At 62.9% G+C, this 19,728-nt stretch overlaps 1 protein-coding gene across 2 annotated transcripts in view; it reads left to right on the plus strand.

The window, feature by feature from the left end:
• Positions 1-8,526: 8,526 nt before the first annotated feature.
• Positions 8,527-19,728, plus strand: part of LOC137455841 (zinc finger protein 385C-like) — a 58,478-nt gene continuing 47,276 nt past the window's right edge. For both annotated transcript variants that reach the window (XM_068166960.1, XM_068166961.1), the window contains exon 1: positions 8,527-8,586. In XM_068166960.1, coding sequence (XP_068023061.1) covers positions 8,550-8,586 — 37 coding nt within the window. In that variant the 5' untranslated portion in view covers positions 8,527-8,549. The remainder of the gene's footprint in view (positions 8,587-19,728) is intronic.

Consider the following 19,728-nt stretch of genomic DNA (forward strand, 5'->3'; position numbering starts at 1 on the left):
CCCACGGTGCGGGCGCCGGGACCTCCCACCCCGGTGAGCGGCGGGGCCGGCGTCTTGTCAGCGCTGCCGGACCGGTCCCGGCTCGCCGAGAGAGAGGGGCAGCTTTTTACCGGGCACCGGGATGCCCGAGAGAGATCTCTCTCCCAAACCCAGCCCCTTGCTGCGCAGCCCCTCCAGGGCAAGGTACCGAGCACCACGACCACCGGGGCTCTGCCGTTGTCCCCAGCGAGGATGGGGCGGGAGCAGGCGAGGCGGCGACTGCGCTGGGCGGGGGCCATGGCCCAGTTTCAGGTGGAGTTTGCCCGGGGGAGACGCGAATGCAGCTCCCGTTGGCCGGAATCTGGGTAACGAGGCCACCGGAGTTATTTGCAGCTCCGGGAGGGGCTGGGCTTGGCCCCTCGCCCCCCTCCCCAGGCAGGACCCCTCCTGCAGGGGCCCCGCAGAGCTTTGCTGAGCTCAAACTGCCCTGATTTGGGCTCAGAGAATCCAGGCTGAGTTCATCTTAGGGGTGCCTGGAGCAGAGGCTGGTGCCACCCCACCAGCCCAGACCCAGCTGGGTGCCCACTTTGGTGCCCCAAACCTGAATCGCTGCAGCATTGGTCCAAACCTGCCCATTTTTGAGGGGGTTCCCCTGAGCTCGTTGGGGTGCAGGGCCAGGACAGCATCACCCCGTGGAGCTCCACGGGTTTCTCAAGTGGGTCTGCACCCAGCCCCTCCTTGTTCCTCTCTGTGCACCTCTGCTCCCCAGCCTCTTCTGGCTTCTCCTTCCCAGGGGCTTGGTCACCTTGGTGCTGGTGACAGGGAACAGCTGAGCTGCAGCAATCGGTGCTGCGACCTTGACCGACGTCCTTCAGAGCCATCATCCTTCAGAGCTGGCCTCATGCAGCTGCCTGTGGCTGGGCCAGCCCCTGTGAGGGCCTGGGGACATGTGTGCCTGGGACCCCCCTGTTAGTCCACCCTGACTGTCACTGCACCCCTCAGCTCAGGACAGGGGCAGCAGGTGCTGCCTTCTGATCAGCCATTCAGGTCACTGCAGCATCGGCTGGGGCCAGGCTGTGCTGATAAAGCAGCTCTGGAGCCACAGGGACCCAGGAGGCTGAAGGTCTGTGTGTCGTGGGGCTGCCCAACCCTGGCCCCAGCCCTAGCCTGCTCCCAGCTCTCCCTGAGCACTGGCAGAATGTCCCTCAGACGCCTCTGCTCCCCCTACTCTTCACACAGCCAGGGCTGGAGTCCTCTGAGGGGTCTACACCCTGCCCTGTGCCACCCTGCTGCCTCCTCCCTGGGCACAGCATGGCCATGCCCACGTGGTGAGTGACAGATGCACCCAGTGCTGCTTGCCCTGTTCTTATGCCAGCCTGAGGCCCCACTCACCGCTCCAGTGCCCTCCAATAGCTGGGCATCAGAGAGGGCAGCTGGAAGGGTCCCTGGGTGCTGACACATCCCTGTCTGTAGCCTCGGGATCCGAGGCTGGCTCAGAGCTCCTTTGCTTATCTCAGCTCCCCGAAGCACTTCTGCTCCCAGCCCCCACGGCTCCCTGCCGGCAGAGCCAGGAACCATTAGCCCCGCAGCAAACCCCTGCAGCAGCAACTTGCGCTGGCAAAAGCCTGGTGAAACTCTTTCGCGGTGGCTTTTTTTTGCCGGGTGCCAGGCCACAGCTTGGTGTAGGGACGGGCACAGCCCTGGGAACACCCTCGTCCTCCTTCCCCAGCACCCCTGGAGCCTCTGGCAGCCGTCTGTGCTCACAGAGCAGAGCGAGGGCACCACAACCATTGTTTCTGTCCAGCCCATTTCATTTATCGTCGGAGCGTCTGAAAGCAACAATTCACCTTTCAATGCCGCAGCTGGAACGACTCTGGCTCCTCTCTGCTTGGCAGTGCCTCAGATTGGCCCTTTCCCGAGGCTGGGTGTTGAGCAGAGACTTAGAGCTCAATCTGTTTAGCTTAACGAAAAGCAGCCTCAGATGTGCCTTGATTACAGTCTGCAGGCACCTTCCCGGGGAGAAAACTGCCAGGTATTAAAGGGCTCTTTAACTGAGCTGGGGGAGGAATAACGAAGGCTGAGGGCTTGGAGACAGAGTCAAGCCAATTGGAACTGCAGGCCCAGCCTGCAGGCAGGAGAGCACAGAGCAGCTGGATGGGAGCCCTGGTGCCTTCCCTGAAGTGATGCTCTGGTGGCACCACAGATGCCTGGGCCAGGGGTCCTGAGCCAGGGCCTAAAAGGGAGGCTGGAGGTGGGGGTTGGTCTCTTCTCCCTAGTATCAGGTGATAGAATGAGAGGAAATGGCCTGGAATTGTGCCAGGGGAGGGTGAGGTTGGGTGTGAGGGACAGTTGCTGTACTGCAATGGTTGCTCAGGGGCTGGCACAGGCTGCCCAGCGAGGTGGTGGAGTCACCATGCCAGAGGTGTTCAAAACCTGTGGTGGACATGGTGCCTGGGGAGAGGGTTTGAGGGCCGTGGTGGTGTTGGGCTGAAGGCCAGACTCAATGATCCTGGAGTTGTCTTCCAGCAGAAACAATTCTGTGGTTCTGTGGCTCTGCTCCACCCCTATGGCTCTGCCCCACCCCTGTGGCTCTGCCCCACACAGAAGTGAGTTTGGGCAGCACCAGGATGGACGATGGGGACAGGGACTAAATTCTGCTTCCCAGGCACATCTGAGACTCTATCACACAGGGTCTCTGCTAGAGCCCCTGAGCATGTCAGGCCCTGAGGTGACCTTTCCTGGGACATCTGGAGCCTCCCTTTCTGCACCAGGGGAAATTTCAGCCTGCTGAAAACTGCTCAGGAACTCGATCCCGCAAACCATCAGCTCTTTCCCCACGCTGCTTCCTCCTCCCCTCTCCCGCACTGCCAGGAGCGTGTGGGAGTCCCCACATCACCCGGGCACCCCCTAGCCCTGCCCTGCTGCAGCGGCTCCGTGCCCCGCGGCTGCTCCTCTGCCGCCCCCCGCCGGGAGTCAGAGCCGAGCGTTCACACGGCAGGCTGCTGCCGGATTAAACAAGGGGATTAGCATCGAACAATTTCTCTCCCGCCCTGAGCAGGGAGGCAGGAAATAAAACCACTGCAGTTTTATTCTGCTTAGGCTAAAAAAGCTGCCTGGCACGCAGGCGGCTGATGCCAGCCTTGTTGGTGGCACAGGAGGCATGTGCCCAGGGATGCTGAGACCACAGGCTGGGGAAGGTGTCCCTGCTGGGTGGCACTAGTATGACTGCAGCCTACACATGGGGAGCATCAGATGCCCCCGGGGAGGGCACAGAAGCTGGGGCTGGAGAGGGGCAGGATCCCAGCCCCCAGCAGCGTTCCAGCACCTTCCTCCCTGCCAGCCTGGGCTCAGCTGTGGAGGGCAGAGGATGGAGCAGCCTTGCAGGTGGGAAGCAAATCTGCCTTCCCAGCAGCTCCCAGGTTCCAGAGCCAGGGGACGGTGACGCAGCTCTGCTCTGCCGGCCGCGGTGCTGCAGCTTTCATCCCAAGCTTCCTCCCCGCCTGTGATCGCAGGACCGGCTGCTGGCACCGGGGCACGGCGCTGTCCTAGCAGCCACCTTGCAAAAGATGAAATAAACCCAGGGTGTGCTGGAGGAAAGGAGCTGGCACGGCTCGGGCAGGGCAGGGGCAGAGCAGGCAGCTCGGGGCTTGAGCCAGAGATTCGACATTGCTTTGGAGCACAGCGCCGCGGGGCAGCACCCAGCCCCACACCCCCGGGGCCTCTCCAGCCCAAATATCCTCATCCCTGGAGGCTGCTCAGCCGCTCACCCGAGGAGCATTCCCAGGGCAGCCAGGAGGGGACTTCCTCCCGAGGAGGATTTGCTGTGTGCCTCCTTCTCCAGCCATGGCTGCCTGCTTCTCCCTGCTGGAGACTCTGCTTCTGGGCCATGCCCCAGGGGGATGTGGAGAGGAGATGGGGTGCAGCATGGTGGGGAGGAGACACAGGGGCAGCTCGATGGGTGCCAGCAGAGCCCAGAGCCTGCAGGGGCCCATGGCACAAACTGCAGAGTCAGAAAATCCCCCAGCAGGATTTCATGCACTAAACCTCGGGGCTGAGATTCTGCTGAGGCCTGGCTCTGTAATTGGATCTGCCAGGGACCTGTCACACTTAACGTGCAGCTGCCAGCGTGCCCAGCACTTCCTTGCCACACTCTGCGCCTGGTGCCAGCTCTGCCCTGCTCCTACCCCTCACAAGAGCCTTTCCTGGTGCCCACTGCCCCAGCCCACCACAGAACAGCCCCAGTGCCACTGCCCAGCCTGGCGATGGGGATGGCTGTGGTGGGAGTGATGCTCAGCCCACCCATTCCAGACCCCAGCCCCTGGCATTCCACCTGCTGAGAGCTTTCCCTCCTTGGGGGGCACGAGGCTGGGAACATGCAGTGCCCTGTCCCACACTGGTGCTGCCAGCTGCAGTCCTGAGTTCCTGTGTATAAAGCAGGAGATTTTACACCCAGGCAGGACCAAGTACGTGTCTGTGGGCTGGGATTTGGGGGATTCTGAGTGAAACATCCAGGGGCTTCCAGGAGTTCCTGATGCAGGGACTGGGGAAATCTGGCTGCCTGGGATTTCCCAGCTGGAGGAAGGATCCAGCTCACTTCCAGCCCCGGGAGCAGGGTGGCACATCTTGCCCCAGGATGACTCAGTTCCCCTCCCTGCTGCCAGGGAAGGCGGTGGGGTGGTGCCGCTGAGCATCGGTGAAGCGTGGGAACCCAGCAGCCTGCAGCCACCATGGAGGAGGAGGAGGAGGAGAAGGAGTGTGCCCATGTGTTCCTCACCTGAGTGAGCAAAGCCTTCATCCAGGCCTTGATTAAAGGCCACCAAACAGATTATCTTTGATTCTTTATTTTTGCTCCCTTCATTTGTCCCTTGGAGCAGAGGGTTGCTCTGCTACTTATTAGTCACAAAGCCCCAGCCCCACGCTGCCTGCCTGCTATCTGAGAAATGAATTATTAATGGTGCATTAAACAGAGACTGGGAAGGGGCCCTGGGACACTGATAATCAGGAGCTAATTGAGGAAGAAATGAGATACTGCTCCCCTTGCAGAACGAGGACTGCGTGGTGCTGGGTACCGAAGGTGACCCTGCTGCAGCTCCTGGCCCAGCTGCACCAGGCTCTGCCAGCCCAGCCAGCCCTCATGGGCAGCTCATGTGGGCATGGTCTGGCCTGGGGGGGGGGATGTTCTGCTTTGGTTGGGATGCTCTGCTCTCTAGGATGCTCTGGGATGCTCCCCTTGTCCCTGGGGGGGGGTGATGTCCTGCCTTGGCAGTGGCTGCTCAGGATGCTGGATCCCACCTAGGCCTCAGCTGAACTTCTGCACCAGTGACCAGAGGCTGAACCATTTCTGCTGCCTTTTATTTATTCTTTGATTGTTTTTTCTCCACAGCTTCGAGCTACAGACCTGTCAAACCTCTCCTCTTCCACCCTGGCAGCGTTCAAGCATTAAAAAGGTCTCCTGTTTTAAGCTGGAGCCAGACCCCAAACCTGTGTGAGCTGTGAAGCTCCTGCAGCAGCTGGGGCCAGGCTGTGACCTGCCCCTGTCCTGCACAGTGACAGCTCCTCCCGGCCGGGGAAGGGTGAAGCATCCTTCACAACGAGGGTGCTGAGACACTGGCACAGGCTGCCCAGGGGTGTGGTTGAGTGCCCATCCCTGGAGACATTCAAGATCAGTCTCGTTGTGGCCTTGGGCAGCCTGATCTGGTTGGATGCGTCCCCGCTGACCGCAGGAAGGTTGGACAAGACCTTTGAGGGTCCCTTCCAACCCGATGCAATCTGTGACTCTGAGTCTGTGATGGGCTGGGACCCCTGGGAGGGCGGGGAGGGGCAGGGCAGAGGAGCTCTACCGGCCTCCCCCTCCAGCCCCACATCCGGCCGGCTCCAGCAGGGGGTCCCCGCTCCGGCTGGGCCCCGACGTCAGGAGGGAGCAGCGCGGCTCCTCCCGGCTCCTCCCGGCTCCTCCCGGCTCCTCCCGGCTCCTCGCATCAATATTGATGTGCCGATGCGGTGCTCAGCTAAATATAAACTTTATCTGGGATTTCATTTAAACATTAAGTGTAGATGATGTATTTATAATTAATGTAGACATCAAGTCCCGTCCCTGGAATGCCTCTGAGCTTTCAATTATAATTGGGAGGTAAGACAGAAGCTTGAGGCTGGGCCTCTTATCAGTTTCGTTTGAATTTTCCTCCTGCAGCAGAGGAAGCTGCTGCAAGTCCTCCCTCATGAGGAGGAAGCCCAAAACTCCCCAGGAAGAGGGAGCATGGAAGACACTCACCCTCGTTCCTCTCCTTGCCTGTGATAACGCTGCCAGGGCTCAGAGCTCCCTTCCAAGTGTGGCTTCCCCTTCTGAATGAACCCGTTCAAAGTGAACCTCCTCCTCCACCTTTCCCAGACGCTCAGGTGCCCTCCCCGTGATTGTGCAGGGGCTTCCTGATCCCCCTGCTCCAGGTCTTAGTTAAAAGTTACGATGGGAAGGAAGGAAGAATACTGCCAGAAACAGAAAGGTCTCCATGGTGGTGCCCTTTGCTCTGTGGCCACACAGGAGCTGATGCCACAGCCAAGGGATGATGCCCAGCACTGGCACAGTGCCAGTTCATTATCCCCTGGAACCTCCAGGAGCAGGAAGGGTGAGAAGAATATTGCATTAGCCTGAGAGCAGTGAGAGGCTGCTGGCGGGAGGGGGAAGCTCCCAGATCCTGTGGAGGGGAGCTCCACAGTTCTGGAATGCCAGGAGATGGGTGAGAGGCCTCATCCCTGCACTCCTGTGCCTGGAGTGGGGGTTACAGCTCCTTCCTCATGGTGGGGTGGGGGCAGGATGAGACTGAAAGGGTTAATGTGAACGAAACGAATTGGTGCAGGAGCTGCAGCCCTGTCTCTGCTCCTTGGAGAGGAAGGCTCCTGACAGCCAAGGTAATGCAAGGTTTGAGATCCATTAGAGTGCCTGTAATTATTTATAGGGAGGAAAAATCCACCCAGCACTTGCAAATGGGATGGCACAGCAAACAAATACAGCAGGCTCGGGAGAGGGACTCCTAAAACCCAGAGTAATGTACAGCGAGAGCGGTGCCAAGGCTCGGTGGTGCCACAGCGCTGCTGCTGCTCCTGCGGACCTGGCCCCGGCCCCGGTGGCAGCGAGGGAAGGGTTCTCAGCTCAGCCAGTGCCGTTGGGCCAGCTGCTCCTGTCCCAGCACCTACAGACCTGGACAGGGCTGCTGGAGAGCAGCTCAGTGCCTGCCCCTCTGCTCACGGTTTCCTCCTCCCTGGGAGCTGGGGGTCCTTGGGTGGTCCTTTGTGGGCTTGGAGCAGCTTGGAGCAGCCCCTCACTTCCAGCAGCCTCCAGCCCTCTGCCAGTGACTTCCTGGGGCTGCTCAGACTCCTTCATCTTGGCACCAATTCCACTTTTTAGTGGAGGCTAAGCAGGAGGCGGGCGAGAGCTGCCAGGGCTGAGGGAGCCCCTGGCCAGAGGTCCCGGCGGGGCCGAGCAGCTGCCCCGCAGCCGGACTGCAAAGCCTCATTAGCGCTGGTGTGAAGTGCTTCGAGATCCTCCTCCTAGCGCCCTGGAGGAGGCCAGGAGGCGCTTATGTAACGGTGGCTGGACAGCGTGGTCCTCGGGGCGGGCAGCAGGGCTTCCTCCGCCCTGCTCTTCTCTGCCAGCACCACCTGGCCCCACTCAAAGGTGATGGAACTGCTGAAATATTAACGACAATGACAACAACGGCGCCGGGACAGCGCCGGGACAGCGCCAGGACAGAGCCGGGACAGCGCCAGGCTTCGGCTCTCCGGAAAAACGTTGAGCCAGCTGAGTGTCAGCAAAGACACCTTGGGCTGAAGGGTCCCCAGGCTCCAGCTACGACGACTCCAGAGCAAACAGGACCTCTCCTTCCCGCTCCGATTCACCCTGCGGGATCAGGCAGGAAGGGCCTCACCCTATCATAGTGCCAGGTTCCGCACAGCAACCCTGGGCGCAGCCGAGGGTTGAAGATCACCAGAGGCTACCTCCCCAATCACCCCCAAGAGTCCTGGAGAGCCATGCTGGCTGCTGCTCTCAAGATACAGGACTGGGGACCCTCAGCCAGGCAGGACTGAGACCTGAGCTCTCTGTTCTCAGTGGCACTGGTGCCACTGGGCATCTCTGTGCCCTGTGTTGGGGTGCCCTCCCGGCAGCCCTGCTGGGTCACCTTCTCTGTCTGTCCAACCAAGAACCCTACTGACCCCCCAGATCGCCTGGAAAGGGCCTGGAGGCTGTGGCACTGCAGCCAAATCAGGGGTCCTCGGGGGTCCCCCCAGGCCTCTCTCTGGCTCTCTGCAGCATCTCTCACCCCGGGGCATCCCGGCCTGAGGGCTATGCGCGGCCCCCCCGGTCCCGGGCCCCGCTGCAGGATGCGGCAGCGGAGTGCGATTCCCTCCTCCCACCGCGAATGTGCTCACGGCACCGGGAGGGGACACACACACCGCGGCGGCGCGCGGGCTGCCTTCATCCCCCCGTTCCTCCTCCTCCTCCTCCTCTTCCTCCTCCTCCTCCTCCTCCACCGGGAGCGCGCTCGCCCAGCCGGGAGCGAGCAGCCGGCGGGAGGATGCTGCAAACGGCGGCGGAGCCGGGCGGCTGGGCAGGTAGGGCGGGTGGGAGAGTGGGGGAATGCCCTGGCCCCTTCGGTACCCCCGAGCTTCGCTGGCCGGGCTGCGGGCCCCGGAGAGTTGCGGCCGCAGCAAAGTTGTGGGAGGGGGGGCAGCTGGGGAGGCAGCGCGGAACCTGGAGGAGGGAGAGGGAGGGGTAGATGGATAGATGGATGGAGGGATGTATGGATGGACGGACGGACAGATGGGTGAGTGCCCGGCCGGGGGTTGTTCTGGTCCCATTCCCCATCCCCGCGGTGCCTGAGGACGGGCAGCAGCAGCGTGCGTCAGGGCGAGGGCTGCGGGGGGGCAGCTGAGCCCCGGTCGCGCTGACCCCACCTTGGGATGTGTCAGGTCAGGAAGAAAACTTCTTCACAGGAACTTTGTGGAGGCTACGGCTGCAGCTCCTGCACGGAGCTGCCCTTCCCACGCCAAGAGGGACCCGCGTGGGTGATGCCCCCGGCACCAAGCCATTGGGGTGCCCAGCGTGTGGTCCCCATGGCTGTGTGATGGGCTGGGGTCTGCCGGCAGTACCTGGGCCCAGGCAACATTCACCAAAGTGTCTGTGGGCAGCCAGGGTGGGTGGGCAGTGGGGCCGTATCCGTGGGTGGTGATCAGGTCGTGTCTGTGTCTGGAGTGGGCAGTGGGGTTGTGTCCATGGGCACCGTCTGGGCCCTTTCGTTCTGCTCAGGGTGTTGGGGTGCACAGGGTGCCCTGAATGTGCCCCAGCTCAGGGGTGCCCAGCGCTCTTCACATCCCTGCTGTGTCTGAGGCGGGAGAGGTTTGTGATGCAATGGAGCCGAGGCTGCCTCTGCCAGGGGAAATTTGCTCTTGGGGCACAGGACTTCTGCCGAAGCCTCGCAAAAGCTCTTTCTGTCCACCACCTGAGCAGCGAGCGCCGTGTCCTGGGGTGGCTGCATCCCGGGGCAGAGCCTGCCCCGCTGAGCACCTACCGAGCAGGTCTGGAGGTGGCTGCGGGAGCAGCATCCGCAGCTGGAAGATCTCCCGCTCGCTCCTCAGCTCCTATCAATCCCCATTGTTGCCGACTTGACCGAGCTGAGGTTTTGAGGAGTTGTGCTCGGGGTGCGGTAGGGCCGGAGCAAACCCCGCGGCTCCGGGACGTGCCTCTGCCTGCCCCTGGCAGCGCGGCGGCAGGACCGGGGCTGCCGGTCACGCCGGGTGCGCCTGCGGGGGAACAACTTCTTGCTCAGGAGCTGCACTCCCAGCTCTCCTCGGCACGTGGGGCTGCTGTTTGTTTTCAGAGCAAGGTTTAAAAGTGCTCTTTAGGCAGAGGAGATGACTCTGGGTGAAGGCAAGAGCCCAGCTTTGCGCTCCTGGGAGTCCCAGGTTTCGTTGGCTGCTGTGAGAAGATCAGCGCAGCTCTGTTGCCACCTCGCTGCTCCAGCTGCCTGCTCCGGGGGGGAGGGCTGGATGCGGTGTTCAGCTACCAGCACCTTCTGCCCAGAGTGGAGCGGGGCAGCTGTGGTGGAGAGGGGAGGCAGGAGCTGGCCCCGCGCTGCCCAGCGCTGCGCAGAACCCGTCCTGGGCTGCGCGGCTCCCGGGGGTGTCTGCGCGGAGCCGAGCGCTCTGCGAGCTGCTGTGCCTGCATGTGGGGCACGCTGCCCGAAATAGCATCAATGGGCAGCGCCGCGGTGCGTGACAGGCCGCCGATAAATGAGGCTCTGTCCCTGCTGCCAGCCCGGCCAGGAGCCCCTGCAGCCAGCGCAAGCCACATCCACCAGCAGTGACCTCTTGGGGCTGTGGAGTGGCTGCAGGTGTTCTCCAAAGGGGCACACAGCCCAGTGCCAGCTTCTCTGGGGGATGTTTGTCCCTTGGCTGAGATGGCTCCAGGGGGGTGGCAGAACAGCGATGGTCCCTCGGTAGCTGCTGATGTGGCTCTGCTGCCGAGAAACTGCTGCCATGCAGAGAGCTCAGAGTCAGGCTGGGGACAAGAGTGCCAGGGGGGTTCTTGCTGTGCAGTCTGCCACGTGCGGCAAAGCCAGACTGGCACAGTCCCGGCCGTGGCTCTGGGGGGTGTGAATGTACAGAGCTTGGCTCACACGTGTCAGGGTGGTGATCTCACAGCGAGCTGTGACCTTCTGCTGCCTGTCTGGTGCAGGAGTGTCCCTGAGCTCCAGCACCGTGCTCAGCACAGGCTCTGGAGAGGGCTGCTCTGGCTGCTCCCGGGGTCTTTGGCTCTGGTGGAGCAGCCAAGCCACCGGCAGGGACAAACCAGGAGGTTGGTTAAATAGTCCTGAGAATGAGGAATATGTGTTGGGGCTGGTGGCTCCCTGGCCTTGGGGCCTTGCCCCTGTCACTGGACCATGCAGGGACACATATCCTGGCCATGGCAGGGGGGGCTGGGGGCCTGGCTGCTCAGCAAAGCCCATCATGAACCCATGCCAGGAGATGCCACCTGTGCTGCTGGATGCATCAGGGCTGCTTTTCCCTCTCGTCTGCTGCTTGGCTTCTCCCTTCTCTCAGCACACAGAGCACAGACACCCAGCTCAGATGTGCTGAGTCTGTTTCTGCTGGCCAGAAAGAGTTCAAGTGCCACAGAACCTGAGGAGCAAAATGGAAGCAACTGCTTGGCAGCATCACACCCAAACCCACAGGGTGTTGCCCTCTGGGCTGGACCTCAAGGCTGGTTCCCTCTTGCTGCCAGCCACTTGTGGCTGGTGTTGGCTGCCTGGCATTGCCCAGCTGCTGTGGCACAGGATGAGGCTCCATCAATGTGCCAGCAGGGCTGGGGGTGGGAGCAGGGGCTTGGGGTGTGTTGGTTTTAAGCCACCCCTTTTCCCCTCAAGTGCAAACAGCCCTGGGGGGCTGGCAGGGCGAGGAGCTGCCAGGGCTCTGGGCCCTCCACATGGCACAAAGCTGTGCTGCTAGGAAATGAGAACATTTCTGAGCTGTGATTTCCCCTGACCTAATTATGGATCTTTTTTTTTAATTAGTTGATAAGGAAGATCACTTGAAAATTGCAAGGGAAACAGTTTGAGGTTAAGTCCTGATCCCTGCCTGGGTCTGCCTGGAGATGGGAGCCTGCTCTGACTGTGCCAACCTCTGCAAGGCAGTGACAGCCACGGTGCCCAGAGTGCCACGGGGCAAGAGGGGTGCCAGCAGCCCAAGGAGACCTGGCACCCCCTGTGGAGAGGTGCTGAGCTCCTTTAGCCAGCTGGTTTGATGCCACCAGCTGCCCACCTGACAGGGCCTTGCCCAGCATCTTATTTCCAGTGAGGGTATTTCTGGCTCTGACATCAGCCACTGGTTCTTCCTCCACGCCAGGGGAAGAGGAGGAAGCTGCTGAACGTGGGACAAGTTTTGCCAGTGGAGGTCAGAGGCTGCTCCTCACCTCCCTTTCACCTCCCAGTACTCTGAGGCCTCTGCTGCCTCTCAGCTGGCAGAGGTCCCTCAGCCCCCTGCAGCAGGGAGCAGCAGGTCAGGGCTCTGTGGAGCTGCCTGGCAAAGGGCCAGGAGATTTTTGGGGTTATTTGGTTCCTTTATCTGCTGGCACAAGAGAGCCTCTGAGCCTGCTCCAGTGCCCAGGCACAGGGTCACAGCTCTGCACGCAGATGTTCCCTGGCCCTGGCCAAGCAGCTCCCCATGGGCAACTCCTGGCACTCAGAGCTGCTCAGAGCTTTGGCATTTGGTGCCCACACGATTCTGCATGGGTAGCTCTGGGTGAGCCTGGGCAGGGTCTCCTGGGCACAGAGCTTCAGCAAGAGTCCCCACCATGAGGTGGAGAAGCAGTGGAAGGCTTTGTGCTGCTCCCTCACCCAGCACCCTTGCAGCCGGCCCCCCTGCAGCCAGCACCCCTGCAGCCAGCCCCCCTGCAGCCTGTCCTCCTGCAGCCAGCACCCCTGCAGCCAGCCCCCCTGCAGCCAGCCCCCCTGCATCCAGCCCCCCTGCAGCCAGCCCCCCTGCAGCCAGCCCCCCTGCAACCAGCCCCCCTGCAGCCAGCCACCCTGCAGCCAGCCCCCCTGCAGCCAGCCACCCTGCAGCCAGCCCCCCTGCAACCAGCCCCCCTGCAGCCAGCCCCCCTGCAGCCTGTCCTCCTGCAGCCAGCCCCCCTGCAGCCTGTCCTCCTGCAGCCAGCCCCCCTGCAGCCAGCCCCCCTGCAGCCTGTCCTCCTGCAGCCAGCCCCCCTGCAGCCAGCCCCCCTGCAGCCAGCCCCCCTGCAGCCTGTCCTCCTGCAGCCAGCCCCCCTGCAGCCAGCCCCCCTGCAGCCAGCCCCCCTGCAGCCTGTCCTCCTGCAGCTAGCCCCCCTGCAGCCAGCCCCCCTGCAGCCTGTCCTCCTGCAACCAGCCCCCCTGCAGCCAGCCCCCCTGCAGCCAGCCCCCCTGCAACCAGCCCCCCTGCAGCCAGCCCCCCTGCAGCCAGCCCCCCTGCAACCAGCCCCCCTGCAGCCTGTCCTCCTGCAGCCAGCCCCCCTGCAGCCAGCCCCCCTGCAGCCAGCCCCCCTGCAACCAGCCCCCCTGCAGCCTGTCCTCCTGCAGCCAGCACCCCTGCAGCCAGCACCCCTGCAGCTAGCCCCCCTGCAGCCAGCCCCCCTGCATGCCCTCCTCTGCTCTGCAAGTCACAAAGGTCTCAGACAGAAGGACTGTGGCTGACAATTAGTATTTTTAAGGCCAAGAAGCCTGCTCTGGGGTGGGCAGGGACGCTGGGGCTGTCCTGGAGGCTGTGTCCTGTCCATGCTGAGGCAATGCCAGCCCCTATCCAGAGCTGTCCAGGACTGGCCCAGCCGAAGCTGCTGCTGACCTGGAGCCAGTCACCAGTAAGAGGCCTCATGGCCAGCAGGCTCTAAGCCACCTCTGGAGGGGAACTGGCTCTGAAGGACCTTTCCAGCTTGTCACCCTCATGCCAAGCCTGGTGGGGGGATGCCGATGGGGACTGAATGGAGCTGGGAGGGAGAACCTTGTGTCTTGTTCCCTGGGAGCAAAGCAGAAGGGCTGGGGGCCTCACACTGTCACTGTGCCCCCACGGTGCAGCCTGAACTGCTGGGGGTCGTGGTTTAGTGGGGAGAGGAACAGCCACAGCCCAGGGGGGAGCTGGGCTCCTCCAGGATGGTTTTTGGGGGCTGGGTTTGAAGTGTCACTTTCCCTGTCACTGTCATCCTCTTCCCTCTCCCTGCCCTCTGCCTCCCGGGGCAGCTGTGGTGCTGCTGCTGCTGGTGAGGGGCTGAGGGCTCCCAGCACAGAGGCTGTCTGTGAGCTGGGGCTGGAGGCTCTTCTGAGGAGCCCTGGGATGGAGCTAGGAAAACAAAATACAACTCCCCAAACAAGGGAAGTCTGTTAGTGAGCCAGCAGGAGCCAAGGGAGTGGCACAGGGCGGGCACTGGCAGCACTGGGTGGGGGTGGGGGTGAGACCCTGGGGGCCTGGCAGCGAGGCCCCCCCCCCCTGCCCCACAGAGCCCTGCTGCCCGTGGCTGCGTCGCACGCAAGGGCAGAGCCTAAAAATATCCAACTCCAAATTTTCAAGAAGTGTCAGGAGCTCTGCAGGCTTAGTCCTGAGCGCTGTTACGAAAGGCTGCAGCGGATTAGAGCCTGCCCGGACTAATCCCAGCCCCGTCCGGCGCGGGGGGAGCGGCGCTGGCACCCTGCCGGCGGGGGCTTCGCTGGGGGTCCTTGCTCTCCATTTGAGGTCAGGCTGCGGGGCCAAGGCTGGTGGGGCAGGGAGAGACACCCCCCCCCCAGCAGCTGCCCCATTTCCAGCCCCCTGCTTGCCCTCCAGCCCCCCCAGGGCAGCCCGGCCCCAGGCAGGGTCCGAGGGGCTGCAGCTGCACAGCTCAGTGCCACGGTTCTGTCCCCTCCCCGGTTTCCAGGGGAGGTTAATTAACCAACGGGCAGCAGAGCAGCAGTGTCAGATCAGGGAGCCAGGCCTGGTGCTGTGCCTTCACAGGAGCCTTCAGGAGATGGGGATGTGCCAGGTGGCTTTTCAGGTGGGGACACAGCCACCTCCTCTCTGAGGTGGGGTCAGGCTGTGGCCACTCGTGAGCTGGCTCCTGGCAGGGAGCTGCTGTGGGGCTCAGGAGAAGCTGGGTTGGGTCCCTGGCGTTTCGATCCGTGCCAGCCCCAAACCTCCCCAGACAGATGCTGAGGGGAGATTATTGGCACTGCTCTGTTCCTGCTGGCAGGGATGGGAGCTGGCAGCTCAGGAGGAGCCAGAGGGATTTCTGGACACCCAGCAGCCTCCTGCCCCTCTGGGTGCTGTGTGGTGCTGGTGCCTGTGTGGCTGCTAGGGCTCAGGGAATCACCAAGGTGGGCTCCAGGAATCCCAGCTCCAGCACCTGCCTGGCTCTGGCCTCTGCTTAGCCATGGGGAAACTTTCCACTTTGTCCCTGGGGACACTTCCCCTCCAAAGGACTTGTGGCAGGCCTCTCTCTGCAAACGCTGGGGAGATGCTGGCAGGTGGCAGAATCCCCCCTGAGCGGCCTGGGGGGGCAGTTCCCTGCTGCCTGCCTGCATCCACCTGACCCACCAGGGTCACAAAGAGGGCTCTGTGGAGAGTTTGGCCTCTCTCTGCCTGCCCCAGCCCCTGGGGTGTAAATCAAGGGCAGGAAACCTCCAGAGAGCCCAGCCCCTGGCAGCGTGGAGGGCTCCCACCCTTTCCCTGACACCACCAAGCCCTGTCCTGCTGCAGGACCATGCACAGCCCCCCCATGGGTCCAGAGCCCCCTGCCCATGGCCAAGGCCCAAACTCCTGCCTTCCTTCACCTGCTGAGGAGGCACAGGGAAAGGAGAATCCTTTAAAGCACCAACCAAATAAAATTAGGTCTTCTGGTGAGGGATTAAATGGAGGCCCTCAGCTGTGTTTATAGGAGGTTCAAAAGTGAATCTGTTGCCAGACTGAATAAATATTTTGCTCAGGCAGGAGCGAGCTGCAGTTCATCTGTCTTGGAGAGCCTTGAGTGAGAGGGGAATTGATTTTCCTCAGCCTGAACGAGGCAGCAGCTCTCGCAGGCAGGCAGGCAGCGGCGTTCCCATTATCAGCTCAAATGGGGAGCAGCTGGGAAGTCATTACACGGAGAGGGAGGGTGAAGCCTTTTAGGGAGCAGCAGCTCCTCAGCCCCTGCCGTGGCTGGGGCTGCTCTGGCCCCCGGGGAGGCTTTGACGGCGCTGGGTGATTGTCTGCCATCCACACCGGCATGTTCCCCAGGGCAGATGGCAGCGGTGGTCACACCGGGGCAGGGTCCCCCTGCCTACGGTCCTGTGCCGCGGAGGTGGTACAGGGGACCTGGGGCTGGCTGAGCCAGGACAAAGGGAGATTGGTGCAGGCACAGTGGTGGTGCCAAGGATGTGGACCTCAGTCTCTGCTCCTGTGCTGGCCACCCAAGGATCTGAGAATGCCAGCAGTCAGGCTGGCACCACCAAGCATGGAGCAGTGCTTTGCTCTGGACAGGCGTTGCTGCCAGGTAAGCTCCAGCATGGCCTGAACCATACTGCCAGGGCCCCCTGGCTCACCAGGGCTGGAGCATTCCCCTTTCCCTTGCCCACGTCACGCAGGAAGGAAGAAAAGAGAGCACTGTCTGAGTTCTTCCCCATTTTCCAGAGCAGAACCACATCAGGCTGGCGCTTGGTCTGCAGGAGCTCCCAGCCCAGGTGGGCAGCCCCGGGAGGAGGGGGGGGCGCGGTGGCGGTGCCGGGCGAGGGTTTGCCATGAGAGCTCTGTCCGCCCCGCGCTAAAAAAAGCCAGGAGCTGAGCAGAGCGATCAGCTGAGTCACCAATCACTCACCCGCGGCTTTAGTCACCGGCTCCCCCACACGGGGGGACGCTGGCTGCTGGGGGGGCACAGCCCGAGCCGCCACCGCCTCGGAGCTGCGGCTGCAAGGAGCAGGGAGCGGCTGCTGCTCGCCTGGCTGCCGGCAGCAGATGGATCCCCGGGCGCTGCGGTCACCGGAGCTGCTCAATTAATGATGACTCCCTAAAGAAACCATTAATTAATAGCGCCCGGTGCTGCGGCTCCGAGGTGTGCGCCCCGCGGCGGGGGCATGGTGGCAGTGCCCGTGCCAGCGCGGGGCACTCTGTGCCCATCCCTGCCCTCCCAGCCCCTCGCCACGGGCACTGCATCCCCTGGGACCGGGCCACTTCCCCAGGGGATGCTGGGGAGCTGAGAGCAGCCCCTGCTTGGGAAGGGGTGCTGGGGGTCGGGACTTTGTGCGGATGGCCAGGGTGGAGGCACATCTGAGGTCCCGGGACAGCAAAGCTGCCTCCTGCTCCCTTCGCTTGAGCTGCTGGAGCGCTGGGAACTGCCCTGCTGCTGCCTCCTGCGTGGCGCCTGGAAATACCCAGAGAGGATGGAACCAGGGCTCGGGCATCCCCCCACCCCAGCCTGCTCCCCTGGCCTGGGGACACTCTGTTGCCCTCCCGCTTGTCCCCTGACCTGGGTGCCAGCAGACAGCTCCTGCGTGCCCCCAAGCATCTCGCTGAGGAGCAGGGATCCTCGCTCAGGTGCCAGCGCCTGCAGCTGGGAGCCGAGGGTCGGATGCTGCTGGAGCTGCCGCCCGCGCTGCTGGGGGGGCCGGGGGGTGTCACGCTGCCGGAGCCTCCAGACAGAAATAGCTTCCTGCACAGCCCCATTCCCAGGGAGCCTACGGGGCTGGGGAGTGGGAGGTGGTAGAGCACAGCGCTGGCACAGGGAGCTTGGCACTGTCTGCTCTGACCCTGGAAAGGGCTTATTCTGGTGACAGGGTGGCTGCGAGGGGCAGGAAGGAGTTGGCAGCTGTGGGGCAGCCCCAGGTCTGCAAAAGTGTGCCTGGAGCAGAGGTTTCGCTGGGCTGGGCACAGGCTGGTGTGGTATTGGGCTATGGACCGGCACTTGGTCTGCTGGTGCTGTGCCAGGCGGGCCGGAGGGGAGCGGCTGGTGCAGGGCTGTCCCACCCAGGAGCCTGGCCTCACCCTGAGGGATGCCCCAGAGTCACCGTGTGATGCTCCAGGGTGGGCACTGCATGGCATCTCTGACACACCTCCAGCTCGTTTGGCACCGAACCTCACTGTCCCCATCGCTGCTGCCTTCTGCCCTGTCCCAGACCTGGTCTTTGCCCATGCCAGGCGGGTGCTGGCACGGTGGGGCTAGGCACGACAGTTCCGGGCACGGCAGTTCTGTGCCGTGGCTCTCGGCCTGCCCCATGCCAGGACGCAGGGCTCTGTCGGCAGGGTACCCGCTCGGGGCCGCAGCCAAGCGCCGGGAACGGCCGCGCCTGGGCGTGGGCAGAGCCATGAAGGGGCTGTTTGTGTGCCTGGCTCCTGGCACTGTTTGCAGACACAGCCCTCGCGTGTTTGCTTAGCAGCGACGCCTCCGCCCCTCACCAGCTGCCAGCACAGATCAGCCTTTTGCCGCTGCCCTCCACTCGCATCCCCGCGGGCCCTGCGTGGCTGCGGTTGGTGCCGGAGCAGTGCCAGGCTCACCAGGGGGCATGGGGCACGAGCCCTTTAGGGTTGGCTGCCTGGCACAGGGCTGGCATGCTGCATACCTGCCTCGGTGATGCTCCGGCTGCCCTCCCCAGTTAGTGAGCAGCTGGGCAGCGCAGGGGTGTGATCGGTGCCAGGGCAGTGTGCTGGGGCCTGCACCAGGAGCCCCTTGCCCACCCTTCTGCACATCTCCGTTGGGAGCCTCTCCCCCAGCTCTCCCAGCCACGTGGGGGCTGGCTGCATCCTCTGTTCCCATTGGGATGGCAGCCATGGCACATGCCCCAGAGGCAGCCTGCAGGACCGTGCCTTGGCTGCCTCCCTTGGTCCCGTCTGCGAGGGTGGCACAGTGCCCGCTCGTGGACACACTTGGACACTTGGCATGGCAGGGCTGCATTTTCTGGTGGCTCTGCATCCCGGGAGGCCAACTTGCCAGCACCTCTGCCCAGGCCAGCTTGCCACCTGGGGCTGCAAGAGCCAGGGGTCGTGCCCAGCCTGTCGTGGGGGCCAGAGGCTACCAAGCTTGGAGACAATCGAAGGAACCAAAGCAGTATGGAAGGAGTTGACTCATCCAGGCCAAGCTTAGCACTGAACTGATTAAACCTGAGCTCCAAAACTGTTCTCCTCTTCCTCCTGTCCTCTAGCCAGCGAGGAAGGCAGAACTTCATTAGTCCCTGTGCAGGAGATGCTGAAAGACAGACAATTAATTATCATCTGTCCCCTTTAATTCCCCAGCCTGGCAGCGATGGCTCCTGGCAGCCACAGGCAAGTCAGCGCTTGGAGAAGTGAACCCAGACTGACACCAGGGCTCCAGCACAGCTCTGCTCACTGCTGCGACCCTGTACCCCCCATCACTCTTGGGGACCCCTCAGTGGCACCTCCTGGTCCCCACTGCTGCCAGGCTCTGGGGGCTCAGCTGTGCCAATCAGGGCGATGGGAACAACTCAGCTGTGTCAGACTGGCCCCCAGCTGGGCTGGCTGCACGGAGTTCTGGGAGGGGTTTGGTGACCACCTCAGAATGTCCATAACCAAAGGAGAGGTTGCCGAAGCACTCTGCTCCTGGAGGGGTCATCACGGCCGCTCTGAAGCTGGCAGGCACTGCCCAGCCCCTCTCCAGCCCAGGCATGAGAGCAGGGTGGATGCAGAAATGAGCTCCAGACCTCAGTTTCTGGCTCCTCTCCTCCCCATGGCTCTGCTGCGGTTGAGCTTTGCCTCCCTCGGACCCACCCTTCCTGTTGTCCCCTGAGCAGGCACCCAAGGCCCCTTGTGGGGCTGATGCTCCCAGAGCCCCAGGGATGGTGGCAGTGGGTGCTGGGGGTCCTGCCCACGCAGTGCTGACCTCGGGCGCTGGTTACTGACAGCTCTGCAGAAAGTGCTGCTCGCAAGTTTCTTCTGTAAGCCGCGGCAAGGGCAGGCTTTGATCGAGCTCTCCTCTCCTGTCTTCCTCTCTTTCTTCCCCCTTCCCACCCGACTGCAGGAAGCTTTTTGATCGTGCGGGGCTCAGCGCCGCAGCGGCGTCTCTGCTGTGGGGCTGTCAGCGCAGTGACACCGCAGCGCCTCTGCTCCTCTCTCACACGGGGAATGATTTCTCCTGCCCTTTCTTTGCCCCATCCCGGGGATAAATGACTGCTCCCAGGGTAAGCAGATGGCCTGGGCAGCCAGAGGAGCATCCCTGAGCTCCGCGGTGATGCCCTGCCCGGCAGAGAGGGCCGGCCCTGCGGCTCGGCCCGGGCT

Source organism: Melanerpes formicivorus, unplaced genomic scaffold (genome assembly GCF_026170545.1).
Source record: "Melanerpes formicivorus ecotype bairdi unplaced genomic scaffold, bMelFor1.0.p_v2 SCAF_112, whole genome shotgun sequence".
In the NCBI taxonomy this organism is placed as follows: Eukaryota; Metazoa; Chordata; class Aves; order Piciformes; family Picidae; genus Melanerpes; species Melanerpes formicivorus.